General features: G+C 42.3%; 1 protein-coding gene across 1 annotated transcript in view; it reads right to left on the reverse strand.

The window, feature by feature from the left end:
* Positions 1-8,121: 8,121 nt before the first annotated feature.
* The window catches only part of SLC7A14 (solute carrier family 7 member 14), a 55,414-nt gene continuing 47,217 nt past the window's right edge, over positions 8,122-16,318 (reverse strand). The window contains exon 7 of the mRNA XM_077159165.1: positions 8,122-8,469. Within this exon, the coding sequence (XP_077015280.1) occupies positions 8,147-8,469 (323 nt within the window). The 3' untranslated portion in view covers positions 8,122-8,146. The remainder of the gene's footprint in view (positions 8,470-16,318) is intronic.

The following is a 16,318-nucleotide window of genomic DNA, read 5'->3' on the forward strand; positions in this document are numbered from 1 at the left end:
CAGATCTCTGGGCAGCATGCTGTGGATTCTAAAGTGGATGTGTTGAGGGATTGGTGGGCCAGCAAAGGCCTGGATGGGAGGAGAGTTCAGTGTGCAGGAACTCCAAGATGAGTTACACACTAGGCCTGTGGATTCTGGAAGTGAATGTCATCATGAAGGCCATATGATGGGATGTGGATGGGCCCAGATGGGCTGGGCCATCGCCATGGTCATCTGACCGGGAAGCAGTTCTGGCCCTATTCTGCAGTAGCCATCAGTCAGGAGTCCAGGGAATCTTAGTTTTCACTAGTACCCCCAAGCTCTCCTCACCTACGTACCCTCACACACTTTCAGATCATAAAAGCTCTGTACCCACGTGCCATTTTGGGGAGAAGCAAGGGAATTAGAGGACATCTAAAAGATAGGCATTTATATAAAAGAGACTCAGTCATGTAAGAGAGACTAAGTTGAAAGAGACTGTGATTCTGTAAACAAATACTATAGAAGTTTTTCTCTATGTTATGAACCAGGCAGATGACTTTTGCAAGGAAGATCAATGAGTTGCAAGAAATAAAGACACAGCAGATTCTTTGCATCTCTCATGGTAGGGAAAATATGTGGTCTTGCTGTATCACACTACATTTTTTCCAAACATCATTACTTGTACCATCATAAAAGGAAAAGAAAGTAAACCACTATAATTGTTGGGTTTGGACTTTAGGCAAATAATGCTCCTCCAGTATGTCTTAAAAATGAATGGAGGGGAGGTACAAGGGTAGTTCAGTGGTAGAATTCTCAGCCTGCTATGTGGGAGACCTGGGCTCGAGTCCCAGTCTAATCACTTCCCAAAAAACAAAAACAAAAGTTCAACAAATGGTGCTGCAATAACGGGATACTCCTATGGGAAAAATAATGAAATGTGGTCCTGCCACATAGCATACAAAAAAAATTTAAAAAGGGTGGGGGCAATGAATTGAATGCCCTTGAGTGCAATATGAGGTGGTGCTTCTGCTGGTTTGATGCTGTTATGTACCCCAGAAAAAGTCATGTTCTTTTAATCCATTCCTGTGGATGTTACACCTATTGTGGGTGGGACCTTTTGATTGGGTTGTTTCACTTGAGATATGACCCACCTAATTCAAGGTGGGTCTTAATCCTTTTTCCTGGAGTTCTTTAAGAGAGAATGAAGAACAGAAAAAGCCAAGAGAGCTCAGAGAGAAACACTGAGGGAGGTTTGGAAAGGGCTTAAAGAAAAAACCTTTTAGCCCTGGAGATGCTAAGAGAGGACCCACAGAAGCCCAGAGAGGAGGCCACTGGGACCAGCAGCTGAGAGCAGTGAAACCTGGGAACAAAGGACCAGCAGATGCTGACTATGTGCCTTGAAATTTGACAGAGGTGCCCAGGATCCCAGTGCTGTTCTTCAGAGAAGGTATCGTTCTGTGATGCCTTAACTGGGACATTTTCATGGCCTTAGAACTGTCAATTTGTAAGTTAATAAATCCCCATTGTAAAAGCCCACTCATTTCCGGTATTTTGCAATCCTGCAGCTTTAGTAAACCCAAACAGTGCTGAGAGAGGGGACAGGAGTGTGGCCGTCACTGGGAATTGGTTCTGGAAATGGGATAGTGAAGAGGGCAGTGTCATGAGCAAGTCCCAGACAGAGCCCTGCGTCCTTCTAAGAAGAAAATGGCCAGAGGAGGAATGAACTGCTTCAGGTTCCTCTGAGAGTCCACTAAAATGAAATGTTTCCTCCTCCTCATGAAAGTTAAGCAAATTTAGAAAAGATAGTATAGCATTGATTTTTTTAAATTTAAATTTTAATAGTCGATTGGCTGTAATTTAAAAAATATTTTTATTCTGAAAATGAATTTTCCACAAGAATGCAATTAATTCCAAAATAAGCTCATTTATCTGGCTCTTCTACCAAGGACGATTGGAGCACTTAAGGCAAAATCAGTTATTCATCTCCATTTTAGAATGGAAAAAAGTACCAGACTCCAGGTACTGGTTACTTTTTACAAAATTTTTATGGGAAACCTCTTTCCTTTTTTTTTTTGGTAGTCTCCTGTGAAAAAGCTTTACATTACTTTTAACACTTCTAACTTTTGTTATAAAACCATTTTTAAATTCAAAGGCACACAATAAAGCTTTATGCATTTATTAAAATATACACATTTTGGTAAATTTAGAGTTTTCCCTTAGTATCTTGATAAATCAATATATTGTCAACACCACAGTCATTTGAAAATAAAACACATTCCATAATATATCTGCACATTATTTCTTTCTTCATGATATATTACAACACCCCATTGTACAGTGCACCAATGGGAATTAAAAACCACAAAATGAACAAACTTTAACAAATACGGCAGTTTCATACCAAAAAAATAGCAAGAGAACAACACCAGAAATTACCATCTGCAAAAAGCAAGTTGTACATCTCAAGGACCAAACACAAACGCAACAAGTTAGTAAAAGTTACACTCTGGACTGATAACTTTGGATATGAGTTGAACAGTAAATGTCTTTTCCACAGTGAGAAAAGCTCCTGTCATCTGATGGTGGTTAACTATTTGGGGTGAAGATCAGATCACAGCTGCTCCCTTAAAAGCCTGCAGCCCCTTCTATCAGCCCAATCAGTTGAGGTATTTATATGCCATCATAGTGGTAACAGTGCCTTTGCTTTGGAAAGTGGGATTTTTATGATTCTCAGCGGAAATTCTTGCCTTTGGGAGTGTGAGTGAGTAAGACAAGGTTATCGGTACCTGCCAAGGCAAATCAGTAAGAGTTGTGTATGCAAGTCTACTTGTCCCTATGTCAAAATGGACACAATCCTTTAAAGTCTGCACTTCCTGGGAAATTCACATGACCCACAGTTCCCTTTAGCCAGTGCCACCAATGTCAATGTCAGGAAAGCTTGACGAAAAAAAAAAAAGCACAGAAGGTTTCCCGAAGGTAAAAAATCCAGGCTGCTCTTGTTCCCCAATTCTAATACAAAGCCATTTCCTTTCCTTTCGTGTTCTAAAATGCAGTAAATGTTCTCAAAGAGTAAGAAATTAGAGCTGTCCGGTTTCTGAAGACTTGAAGTCCAAAGCTGTCTTTGTGAAAGCCCTATGTAGATTGTGTGATCCCATGTGTGCAGAGAACTCTTTAATGACTTCTAACACTATTTGGGTTGACACCTTTGTGAGACAGCATCCTGGTCCCTGCTTGCGGAAGGGCATGCAGGCTGGGAAGCTGTCTCTGCTGTGGGTTGCTCATTGTTTAATCACAAACCACGGCTGCCTGCCGCTGCTTCTCTCTCTCTTAGGGACACCAAAGGTCCTAAGGAGATACATGGGCCCTCACCGTCAGGGAAAATGGAAGCTCAGTGAAAATTTTGGATAGAAACCTCCTCCTTGAGAAGCGTCATTCCAAGCTGCATGGAAGTGGAGGGTCATGACGAGGCCTGGTGGTGGACTTTGAAGTCGTGTGGTCCCTCCACTCCTTCTCTCTGTCCCCACCCAGTACAGGAAATGAAGGCTCTCTAACTACAAGGTTCGAATCCAAGAGCGGCCATTACCTGTGGCCTGGACTCTGGGTCCTGAACTCAGTTTCGGCTTCAGATACATTTCCTGGTGTCTGACTTTCCCACCTAACAAAACATTCGAATCTGAGATACAAAATGGGTACACCTGTGGCTGAAACTCAGTGGATTTCCCACTGATGTTTCAGACCCCTGGAAAGCTGGTGGAAAAGGGGACAGCAGTTTCCTCTAGTCTTTTTGGAGAATTCTCAAACTGTATGTAAATGTGTAGCTTCTGTTTCTAATGCAAAAAAGAGATGGCCCCTTGTAGATTTCCAACAGTGGAATTTAAAGGATGCCAAATTTATTGACCCTTTACAGGAGAATTGGGAAGACATTTCTTTGAGGGACTTCACATTTTAATTCTAAATAATTATTTGGTTTATAACTTGACCGTAGGCTCTGGAGAAGGATGGATGCATTAAATTCAATAACTTCTTCCCTGTTGATTTAAACAGGCTCATCATAACCATTTTTTAAGCATTCATTTAACTCTGAATTTGTTACTAAGAAGGACAGGATTCTTAGCATAAGTCTACCATTTAGCTTTTTTTTTTTACTGGTTCAAAGTGGCCTTATACTGAGATTAGATAGTTAGAAAAAGTTCTTTCTTTCAGTCATTCAAACTTTTATTATTGAAAAATCAGAAGTGGCTGTACATAACTTTGTGTGTGCCATCTGTCCACATGATAAAGTAGTGTACTTCTCCCAGGTTAGTGATGAAATCAGGCATAGGACTCAAAGGAAGAATCATATGTTGCTTTAAGTACAATTTGTTTTTCCTTTAAAATGTTGAATCAACTTGGAGGGTATCTGTAATTTGTTAGCTCCTGGCACAGTCAGATGAAGCCACTGCCCCAGATTTCTTAAGGAGCAACCTTCTTCAATTCCTACTTTCAACATTTCCCCAATGTCTCCCCAAGGAAAGCCAGTCATCTCAGTTTTACTTTAAAGGCTACCTAAAAGTGGGCTGAAAACTGCTTTCCCAGATTATTTCTTACTTTCCTTTGATCAATTTTGCATAAATAATAAACTCCAGTCAAACTAGCATCCTGCTTCCCTTGTAGAAAGCACAGTACAAACTATTAGTCTGGGGGCAGTTGTCAGCCATAGCTTCCACCTTACTGATGCTGACTCTATTCTTGGCATGTCTTTCTGCCATTTGTACCTGGAAAAATTCTGCTCATTCCAACACAAGTGCTGCCTTCTCCATGATTACTCCTGTGGAAGGAGCTCATTTTCCATATATGAGCATTCACAGCACATTATAACTCCCTCTTCTCACTTGTCTTCATTATCTTTATTTATATATTTTGCTTTCCCTATTTCTTAAGAGCTAGATTTCTAGCTTATTGTATGATACTTAGTATATTGGTTTATGCCACAGCATGTAACAGGCACTCCACAAAAAACTGTTGAATAAATGATACTCAATTTTCCTCTGATTCATTCATTTGTTTATCCAATCATGAGATCTTTTGTTGAACATCTACTATATGCCAGGCACTATGCTAGCTGGTGAAAACCAGGTTTGAAGTTTATCTGTTGCCTCCACTCTCATAGGGAAAGATGTGTTCTTACCACAGAGGAGTATTTCTCCCTGTCATTACCCCATTCTGTCATTTTTCAAGGTGCTTCCTCCTTGTCACATTTAGCACTACGTATCCAGGCTCTGTCATTTGCGCACTAAACACTTCTGGCGTTGTCTTAGCTTTCTATTTCTATTTTTATTTGCTCCAAGTTCTCACTTAATTTTTAAATTTATATGCATGTTTAATAGCTGCCTCGTATTCTTTGGAAATGAAGCAAAGTGCCAATAAATTTGTAGAGTGCAATTAAAAAAATTGCATTGAATTGTACTGAAACTTTGCTGGTAGAGCTTCTGCTATAGAGAAGAAATCAATAAAATATGGGTTTTCTCTAGGCTCTATTTAAGGGGGTGGGGGCTAAGTTTCTAAGGTAGTTATTTAATAAGGTGAATTTACTTTTAATATGGATCCACAAGTACGGTCTTAAGAAAACTGTTAGGAAATGCTAGTACATTCATTCTAGTGATTGATATTATTTGAAAATGTGAAATTGGGGACAGTTTTAGATACTTGGAAATATGAGGAAAATATGTTTATGTTCCTTAAAAGTTTTTTCTGTCTAAAATTTTTTAAAAATCAAGATTATTAGGAGGATGGCCCTGTCAACTTTAGAGAAACAATGAGAGCAAAGTTTCAAGTATTAAAGAGATGCTATTTGGGAGAAATGGTTCCTGAAATAAGAGGGGTTCATAGGATCTGCACTAATTCAACATGAATTGTGTTAACCCAATCATGTGTTCTCTCACACCAAAGAAATTGCATAAATCTGCCCACAAACTATTGTTACTTTAATACCTAAACCTCACTAGTAAAGGGACGTTTTCACCTGTGTCAAAATTTTATTTTGCACTTCTATTTCTCTTTGACCATTATGAATGAATACAGCCCCATTCCATCGATCCAGATGTGGTCAAACAGACCACATTTAAAGTCAGCATGTTTGTTGAGTCCTAAAATCAGTTCAAAACTTCATTTTTGCAAAGTTACTCATAATTAGTTTAGCATTAACCCCCAAGGACGTGTTTCACAGACCAGGCACTCTACTTTCATGGTTTAGTCTCTGGGAAAGAAAACACAGCATTGCCAAGCATTACAATGCTAGTTTGCAAGCTCGATTTCTAAAGAATTAATATAAAGCAATGAAAAAGGAGACTTAAAAAATAGTGGTTAGTTGAAGTCAACTGTATACATTGGCTGTGGGTGTGTGATACGCAATTTACTTAAACACATATTTTAAAAAACTAGTTTCAATCGATCATTTTGTATTGAGTTGAACCCCTGTCTATCAGCCACAATCAATCGTCTCATCTATGTTTACCAGGCACCTGTGCTGCTTGCCTCCTGAACTGTGGGCTCTCAAGGGCAGATCCTACTCACCTTTTCATCCCCATCACTTAGCACTTGGTAGATTCTCACACCGTATTTGTGGAATGAAAGAATGGACTTCTGCTTCCTGTCCGTCGTCCTAAATCAGGCCAAGATGGCCTCAGCCTCCACCGTTCAGAAAGAATTGACCTCAACTTTAGTGGAAAAGTTCAGGAAAACTTTGGCATAACAATAGATCCCGGGGAGACAGGGCAAAAATGGACTCTTTTGCCTTCTTTTTGGGAAATTTTTTACAGATTTTATTTTACCCCAATTGTGCCTTCACATACACGTGTGCACATCTCAATATAGCCTCAGGAATCCCTGTAACCCAAGCATAGAATGTATGGTCCGTTTGCTTTTGCCTGTTGCAAATTCTCCAGTCTATCCTGCTTCTGAGAAAATTCCTTTATTTCAGAGGCCTTCTTATGGCCCGATTTAGACCTTACCGGGTCTGGGAAACAGCAGGCAAACTAGGCCTCTAGAAGTGAGTGCCTCTTGAGGAATTTCGTTCAGAAGTGAAATGTGATCTCATGGAATGTCATTGCCTAAGTTAGTTGCACTTCCACATTTTTGTTTTCAGAGTAACACCCACCAATCAGTTGGTTGCATGTCTCAAAAAAACTACAGAATGTATAATTTGATAAATAATGAAAGAGAACTTGCAATGCAAGCCCACTGGCTGGGTCACTTCTCCTTGTAGAGATTTTTATCTGGTTATAAAACAAACGGCCTACTTCTTCAAGGCATATTAGGGCCATGGAATCATGCTCTACCTTTGCCCTCTTTCAGCAAATTGGCAAGAGTGTAGAGTCAGGTATAAAGAAGGTAAGACAGAGTGTTAATTTCTGCCAACACCCATCTCTTGCAGAGAAGGCCATTTAATCTTTTCTGGGTAGCTAGGTTGAGCTGTGAGGGTGTGTCTTACCCATATTATTGGGTTTGCTCAACTTCTTTGTGGTGAAACCTTTTGGGGAGACCTCAATGTCCCTGACCTTTGCTGGATCCCAACTCATAGTCTGGAGACTGTGAGTACCTTGGTGAATAACAAAATTCATGTGTCTTTACCATAAATTTGTCTTTATGAGATTTCAGGACAAAATGCTGCTGGCCATGGAAGTGCTATCTCCTGCCTGCCCACCCTGGCCTAGGGGAGCAGTTCTCGCCCCCACATGCTGAGAACAGAGCTTTGCCCTTGTGGACTCAAGTGGTTAAAATGCTGCCTTGGGCACGTGCCAGCCCCCTTCTTTGGCACATCTCCCAGAGGGGCTACAGCCTCGGTGTGGTCCAAGAAGTTTGTTCCTTGCTTCTTGGGGTCTCCATCAGAAGCTAAAAGATTCAACCAGCAAAGCAAAGGCTTAGGAAAATATTTGTTACTATCAGCTTGATGGTTGTACCTAAGAGAGAATATCTCGTAGCCTCTTGTTACTTTTTTATAAGGGGACCAATGATGGGATCCAGATTAAACCCTCTACCAAGCTATCCTGAAGGGCAAAAGGAGCAAATGACAGGCTATGGCAGGGTAGACTTTGGGGAAGGCTGGATTTGTGAAATGAGAGCCAGAAAAGGTTTTCACATTCGAGCCCACAGGTTAAGTTACTTAAAATAAATCATCATCATTTCCACCCTGTCTGTGGGTTTACTCTTACTCTGGAGAGTAATCTAACTCATCATTTGCAATCAGGGCCTCTGAGTTCTGTTTGTGTTTGCTTTTGCTCTTTGCTTTGCTACTTGTCCGGCTGTTTGCCTTTGCATCTGACATCTGCTGGTAACAGAAGCCTTTGTCTTCTGCCGGCCCGCCCCAGTCCTCCTGGCTTTCGCCCTCTGTGGCGTAGGAGAAACCCTCTTCCACCGAGAAGGGGTCGTCCACGTCGTAGCGCTGGTATGTGCTTTGGTGCAGGGCCTCTTCGCGCGCGCTGATTTCCAGGGTGCTGTTCCAGATGCCGTACCCAAAATAAATGAGCATCCCTGCAGGGAAGAAGGCACAGGTGAATGAGCAGTGGCTCTGGGGTCCATGGAACTAGTAGGGAGATCACTCTCAATGGTGAAACTAAAGCTGGTGCAGATTTTTTTTTTGGCGGGGGCAGGTGCATGGATGGGGAATCGAACCCGGGTCTCCTACATGTCATGCAAGAATTCTACCACTGATTAGATCTTGCACCACTTATATAGAATTTTGATAACAGTAATGCTTCCATGAAGAATTGGGAGATCTTGCATTGAAAAGAAGCCCATATATCCAGTTTCCTCTACAGATGTCAGAAGGTCTGCCAATATAGCAGCCACTTTGCCATATAGCAAGCTCACATATATGGAGTGAGAACTAGCCCTCACATCTCTCACTACCCTCATGGAGGTACCAGGTTGGAATTTGCATTTTCTACCCTGGGTTAAATAGTTACAGGTCAAGAACAGTGTTTTCCCAATCTTCTCATAACATTTTATTATCCCCTGCCTCCGCTTAGGAACTGCATCTTATTTTTTTACTGCCACTTAGCAACATGCATGTAGTATCTTATAATTTACCTTGCCATTTTTCACTTGCCAAAGGCGTAATAAATTTCTGCCACTCGTAGCTACTTGCTTCCTCCTGTGGGCTCTCAGAGTATCTAGAGCCACTGTTAGGGCTCTTAGCACATCTCTCATGTTATGATCTGTTACCTGTCTGTCTCTGCAGCTGGATTTTATAGACTTGGCAGAAAACTTGCACTTGATTAATGTTTGTTGAGTGAATGAGTGAGAACTTCTGATGAGCATGAAATGTTCCATGCAATTTCCCTGTGTTGTCATTCTAAGCAAAAGAAACTTAACCCCCTAAAAAATACAAAGCATTGTTATGGGTTAATGTTTCATTTCTGTGAGATATTTTTGAAATAACATACAAAGATAGTTTTGGAGCCTCCATTTCTTACCTTGAAGCGCCCTACCTTCTAGTGCCTGGAAGCCATAGGGTGCTGGGAAACCACAGGGTATGTTGATCAAGAGTGTGAGCTCTGGGTTCAAATCTTGCTTCTATTATAATTACTATTAGCTGTGTAACCCTGAACCAGTTACTTACCCTCTCTGTGCCTCAACCTTTCTCCCCTGCTAAATCATGAGAGTTGCTGGGAAGATGAAAGTAGATAAGCTGTGTTTTTCAATTGCTGCTGCACCAGCATCACCTAAGGAGTTTTTGAACAGCTCCGTTGCCCAAGCCCCACCCTGGAGATTCTGATTTAACTGGTCTGCAGTATGACCCAAGCATAGGTATGTTTGTAAAGTTTCACAGGAAATTCCAGCGGTCAGCCAAGGTCAAGGACCCCTGAGATAAGGAACATAATTTGGCTGATGTGTGTGCTTTGCTGCCACCTTGGGCAATGCTGTGACCTGGCCTCTGGATCCACTCAGTTCTGCAGCTTCCTTCTGGGCCCTGACACCCTTGCTAAGTGGCACCAGCCCCTTTGATTTTGCTAACCCTGCAGGCATCTCCAGGGCTTTTATTTGGAGCCACAAGGTCAAGCCTGCTCTGGTGCCCTGGTGCTTGAGAAGTCCTGCTTGCTTTTGAATTTGACGTGCGTCTTCTTAAGCTTGGATTTCTCCCTTTTGTCTCAAATGACTCCTACCCCCTTCCCCATTCCTCAGTGAAATCAAGTCTCTGAAAGCCAAAGTAAGCAGAGATTTATAGTCCTAATTGGCAATAAATCCTAGACTTAAAGATTTGCAGATGCAGCAATTCCTTCTCAAATAGCAATTTCATCTTTTCGAGTCTGGGTGTTTACTCTTTCTTGTCTGGGAGTTGGGGGGTGGCCATGGGGGATGGTACAACCTGTGTAAAACAAGGCACACAATTAAGACCTTTTCTAAGCCATTATGCCTCTTTCTGAAGCATGGTTGGGAACAAGTGGGATCTGCAGGCACACGCTTCCTTATACCTTTTTGTGTTCTTTGCTCTGTTTTCTCCTAGACACCCACTTAGGTGCCAAATCTACTTCCTGTTCCTGCATGGTATCTGTTATGCCAGCTCTTTCCTCTCTGACCCTCTTCTATGACCCTATTTGTAGATGGGCTATTTCCCTACAGAACTCAACACCATTTTTTTTCCTTCTCCCTTTGCCTCTAATGTCTCTTCTCTGTTACTGCACTGGACATTACTCAAGCACTGCTTTGACCTCTATTCTAATAGACCTTCCTCTTCCCTATTGAGTATTTGGGTGTCAGGTAGGTCTATACTTAACGAAATTCATTAAAAACATTGGCATGATTGCTCCTAGAATCATGTATGATTAGAGCTGGAAAGGTTCTATAAGCCATCCATCTATTCCAATACTTTCATTTTACAGAAGAAGAAACAGAGCCTAAGAAGATTAAGCATATTGCCTGGGACAGAGAGTGATAGAAAAATCTCTTGCATATGCAATCCTCCACTGTCCACTCCCTGGAGGGTTTATAGATTATGCTTATTGCAATAAACATTCAGTAAGAGCTTGGGTCTACATTTGTTCTCTGGAATGGCCAGGCCTGGAATGAACACGTGTGTGTGTATGTGTGTGCATAAACTACAGTTATTTGGGGATAGCAGCCCATGGAAACCTGCTATATAAATATTTATGGGTGTTTTAATGTTTGCTCTGGACCCCCTATAGTTTCAAAGGTGTGTCACATTCACTTCAAAAATGCATTTAAAATATGAATGCTGTAAACCCAGAAGCGATTGTGTGCGCTCACTTGATGAAATAAATAGCCAGCTTGGGCAGCAGCATTCTCTGAGGGCTTGGCTTTCCGTTTTGTATTTATCCTTTTCACCGGCCCTTGAGTCAACACAGGAAAAGTGGTGTGGGGCAGAGAAGGATTGGAGAAAAGAGAAAGTGGTAAGGGACAAAGAAACAGAGGGGAACAAATGAAGGGACAGAGAGAGAAGAGAAACATGTGCTACCATCTGCCACATATAAACAAGGGCTTTGTGTCAGAGGAGTAAACAGAGCTGCTAAAGGCCTCCTGTGTGGGAGCAGGGGTGTTTGTTTCTGCTCCTTTTCCCAGTTGCCTTAGAGAGCTAAGCACGAGGTAGTTTCTAAGAAAGCTGTGCAATTTCTGGGAGCCCTGAAGCATCTAAACTAAACCTCACACAACACCTGTGTGCTATGTGGCCTTAGAATACTGCATCACTTACGTTGCACCTTTCTTCCAAGGAGTTCAAAATGTTATGCATGTTTCATCTCACCCACATTTCTTTTAGCCTGTTTGGGAAGGACAGTGTGTGTGCGTGTGAATCATGATTATTTCCATTTCACAGAAAGGAAACTGGGCACAGGAAAAGAAGGGCTTGCCCATGGCGCTGGGGCTTGTGGTTGGACGGAATTCCTCCAGGTCTTTCCATGCCCCCATCAAGGCTGCCCCATCTCTGTTACTTCCCCTGTCCGTGAGAAGCAGCCATGGAGGTACCGACTGGCTGAGAACAATGCTGCTTAACTTTTTAAGTTAATTAAAAAAATCATTTCTGAAGAATTTAAAACATATGCAAAAGTGCAGACAATACCGTAGCAAATCCCCACATACTCAATACCCAGCTTCTCCGCTTCTTTTTAGACGATTACAGAACAAATCCCTTCCATCATACGTTTCATCTGTAACTATTCCGTAATGTATCTCTAAAACAAAGACCTCTTTAAAAAACTAGACCTGATATCATGATGACATCTAAAAATGAATAATAATGCCTTAATAGCATCTGATATCCTGCCAATATTAAATCTCCTGAATTATTATACAGGTGGGGAAAGACTCTTGAAAGCAGTAACCTTATGAGGCTATGCACTTCCAATTATGCTATCATTGCTTGAAATAGTGTTTTTTTGATGATATTTCAGAGTGTCACTGGGACTGACATCATATTCTTTTGTAAACTCTTACAGATGGTCAAATTTTATCTTTTAAGAGTGGATTTGATTTTGATATAAGCCAAAAGTCATTTGGAAACTGTCTCAAGAGTAAGATAGATAATTATTAAATAATATTTATTCTATTTGTATATTTAATCCCACTATTTCTTAAAAACTTGGATTTCATTGCTTTGTAGCTACAGATCTGTATCTGGAATGAATTAGTTAAAGGCAGGTGTGATAGTAAAAGCCAGAAAGGCATCAGCTTCTGTACTGCTGACCGGTCCTGGGGACTCTGTTGCTGGCTGGGGTTAGGTGTGTCGTTAATGGGCCTTGGTAGGGGATGGTTGGTATGGCCAGGGCAGCAGGGGACACTTGGGGAGCTCAGAGCAGTGGCTAGATAACAGCAGGCACAGAAAAGTGTCAGTATTTTAACAGCAGACATGGCTGTACTGGGGCACACTACATACCAGGGCTGGCCAGAGACCGTGGCGGTGGGTCCTGCGAAAGGCAGCTTTTGGCAAAGGCAAATGTCCAAAGCAGAGGCCTTGGCTTCTTCTCCAGAGAGAAGGGACAGAGAAAGTGTCAGCCTAGGCAGAATGAGGCATCGTGCCTTCAGCGATTAAACGGGCTCTCTTTACGTAATAAACACCTTGTGACCTAAAAACCCTTCTTAAGAAAAGTGCTTGGCCACCCAGCTTCCCTGAGAGGTTGAGGGCTGTGTACGTAGTAAAGCAGTGATTAAACGGCCCTGGGGCTCCACCTTTTGACTCTGAACGGGGAGCTGTGCCCATTCCACCCACTTATCTCCAAAGAAGGTCCAGAAATGCCAAGCCTGCTTTTGCCCTTATGTGCTGGGGCCCCCCAGCCTCATCTGATGGGACCCCTATTCGCTCTACTTTTATTGATCTATCCGGTGAAAATTAAGCAAATGGCCCCAAGCCTAGCAGGGAGAGGGGTGCAGGAGGTGAGGCTCTGACTCACACGGGAGGAACCCTAGAATGAAATCTCTGCTCTGAAAAGACACTGGGCAACCTGTGGATAAACAAGGCCAGCAGGTTTCCAACTCTGCTGGCACACGCTTGGTTGAAGAGTGGCCAGCAAGCCCAGGGGCCCAGGAGTGTGCTGTCCTCTGCCCACTCCACGCCCAGGGCCCGGGGAGCTGTGCTGCCTGACCACTGCTGGGTGGGGCTGCTCTCCCTGGGGTGCACTTTCTAACAGGAAGCCCTGCCCGCTGCAGATAACTGAGGCACTCTGTTACGTCCAGAGGCTTTTCAATTTTTGTTCCTCTGGGATCAAATTTCCAAAACAGACATTTGCCAATGCAAAAAACGGAGATCGGATGGTAATGAGACGGTGGTCCCCCTCCACCATCCCCACCAACTCCCACTCTTGCTGATTTTCTTTTTTTTTAACACCACCACTGCCCTAATAATTATAATAACAATAGTTTGTTTAATGTGGTGTGTTCAGGCGGAGCTGGCTGCTGATGGAAGGGGAAAAGGCTCTCTCCTTGCTCCTGCAACTGGTCTAATAGAAAGTTGCTTTATGCCTCAGTTTCCCATCTGCACGATGGAGTTGGGGACCCTGATTTTATTTGAGGAATATAATGGCCATGGGACATAAAGCAGTTTTTGTTAAAAAGTATTTAAAAAAATCATCCAGTTATCAAGTCAGCAATGACAGTCCCAACTCAACAGAAATGAGTTCATGTGCCCGCCAAAAGCCCATACAGGAATATCTGCAGCAGTTCAATTTGTAACTGCCCCAACGGGGAAAAACCCAAACGTCTGTGGACGCTCGAGTGGATAAATACATTGTGGCGCACTAACACAGCGGCATGCTGACAGCACTGAGCGTGAGCGCACTGAAAACAAAAGCAACGCCGTGAGGGATCTCACAAACGAAACGGCCGAGTGAAAGAAGTGGCCCTAAGTTTCTTTCACAGCACTGCACACACCAGCTCCTCAACCTTCTACCATCGCTCTCAAGACTCTCAAAGGGAAGCCCGCATTTCAGCTGCCACTGGGTGCACAGCCCAGCTCCTGCCCACGTGCCTCTCAGGTCCAACCCAGGCCCCCCTCGGCCAGCAGGCAGCCTTGATACAGTGTAGGGTTCCTCCCCACACTCCCTCCTTCTCGGAAGTACATTGGCCTTTTGCCATCCTCATCTTGACCTTCATGATTCTTGCTGCTCTCCTGAGCGAGATTTTGCAGTTGAGATGGTACCCATTGTTTGCTCTTCTGCTTAAAAGGAGAGCTTCAAACTTACTTCTGGGACATGGCCTCATGTACATGTTTGCCTCGGTGTCCTCCTACTTACACACACTCAATTCCCCTTCCCTTCCCTCCTCCTCTCTTCATCCCAATGGCTGCAGTGTGTCCATTTCCAATAGGATTTCTGAGGACAGCTCAGGCAAAGACCCTTAAGGTGTGTCCTCTCCTTAGAATGTTTACGTTTCATCATTGGAGTCACGAAGTCCCTTGCTCAAATCACAAGTCCTGTCTGTTCTCTAAATCTATAGACAAGAACTCATTTTCCTCAGGGGGACTGAAAAAAAACTCCGAATGAAAACTTGGCAGTCCCCAGGGTAAGGCTGCCAGCTAGCTGGTCTAACCGATGATTAATTTATAATAAATTCCCAGAGGAAGCAGTAGACCTGAAAATGCCATTGAACGGGGTTATTGCTGGGTCCCTTCCAGTTTCATATTTCTTGGGTGTCTGCCCCACCTCTTGAGACACCCTTTTACACAATTGCATCAGCTAAGAGAGAGGGAAAATGAAAGATGCTGTGTGCTCATTTTGTTGGGATTAATGAACATTTGCTATTTGTATTATTTCTTTTGTCTGAAGGAAAAGAAACAAGTACTGGATAATCTTGTAGGGACTTGGCTTCATTTTACTTTCTGAGTCATCTTCTTCTGAAGGTCAAAAGCTTAGCAAAACATTGTTACAAAAATGCTGTAATTACGACTCATTTAGAGAAGGTTGGGTATAAAATGTGTCTAAGAAGATTGTCAAGCAATGACTCAGCCTAACCATATAAACCTTTTTAAAAAGGGGCTGATAAAAAAAAAAAGGAGCTGATGTTTCATAAGAAGCTCCATTTAAAAACATCTCTACTGTACTCCCCTTGAATGCTTTACTATGTATAGACACATAAAGAAGGAAAACCTGACATTTTGGCGGCCCTGATGATTAGAGGTGAGGTATTTCTGCCATAAGATAATTAAAGATTTTATAAGTCAATTTGGGGTTGTGAGATGGATGTATTTTATACATGCAAAATTTATTTTTGCAAAACAGGGAGTCTTTGTAATTAAATTATTTGCCCTGCTTGGTAATCTCCTCTCTCTAGATCAGCAGTTTTCAAAATTGAGTATGCACCACAATCACCTGGGGGGCTTGTTACAGACCTAAATTGCCCTCAGAGATTCTGATTCGGTAGGTCTCGGATGGGGTCCCCAAAATGCCTTTCTACCTTGATCCCATTGACACTCGTACTGCTGGTCTGGGGACCACATTTTGAGAACCACAGAGCTAGATTAGATCATTGTATATGGTCACTGTACACATTTAAGTTAGCTGAGGCTATCTCCATCCCCCTATCCCACATTATCGACAGCCCCTTCCAACATGAAAAAGTTAAAATTGCCATATATCCCTAAAGAGTGGGAGAAAGACCAAAGGTCATGGTGGAGTTATACAGAGAAGGTAGGGCTTAACAAATGAGTATGATTGCTGAATCATTATATTGCTATTTCTTTTAGTCTCCAGTACCTTAGAGCAGCTAGAAGTAAAAATTTGAAATTGTGGAATTGTAACCCATACCAAACTCTGAAATCTGTTCTACAACTAATTATTGTTCTGTGCTTTTAAATTTATTGCTTTTTTGTATATATGTTATTTTTCAAAAAGAAAAATATCAATTGTGATGATAAAAAAATATATATTCCTTCTAG

This window comes from Tamandua tetradactyla, chromosome 5 (genome assembly GCF_023851605.1).
Source record: "Tamandua tetradactyla isolate mTamTet1 chromosome 5, mTamTet1.pri, whole genome shotgun sequence".
Classification (NCBI taxonomy): domain Eukaryota; kingdom Metazoa; phylum Chordata; class Mammalia; order Pilosa; family Myrmecophagidae; genus Tamandua; species Tamandua tetradactyla.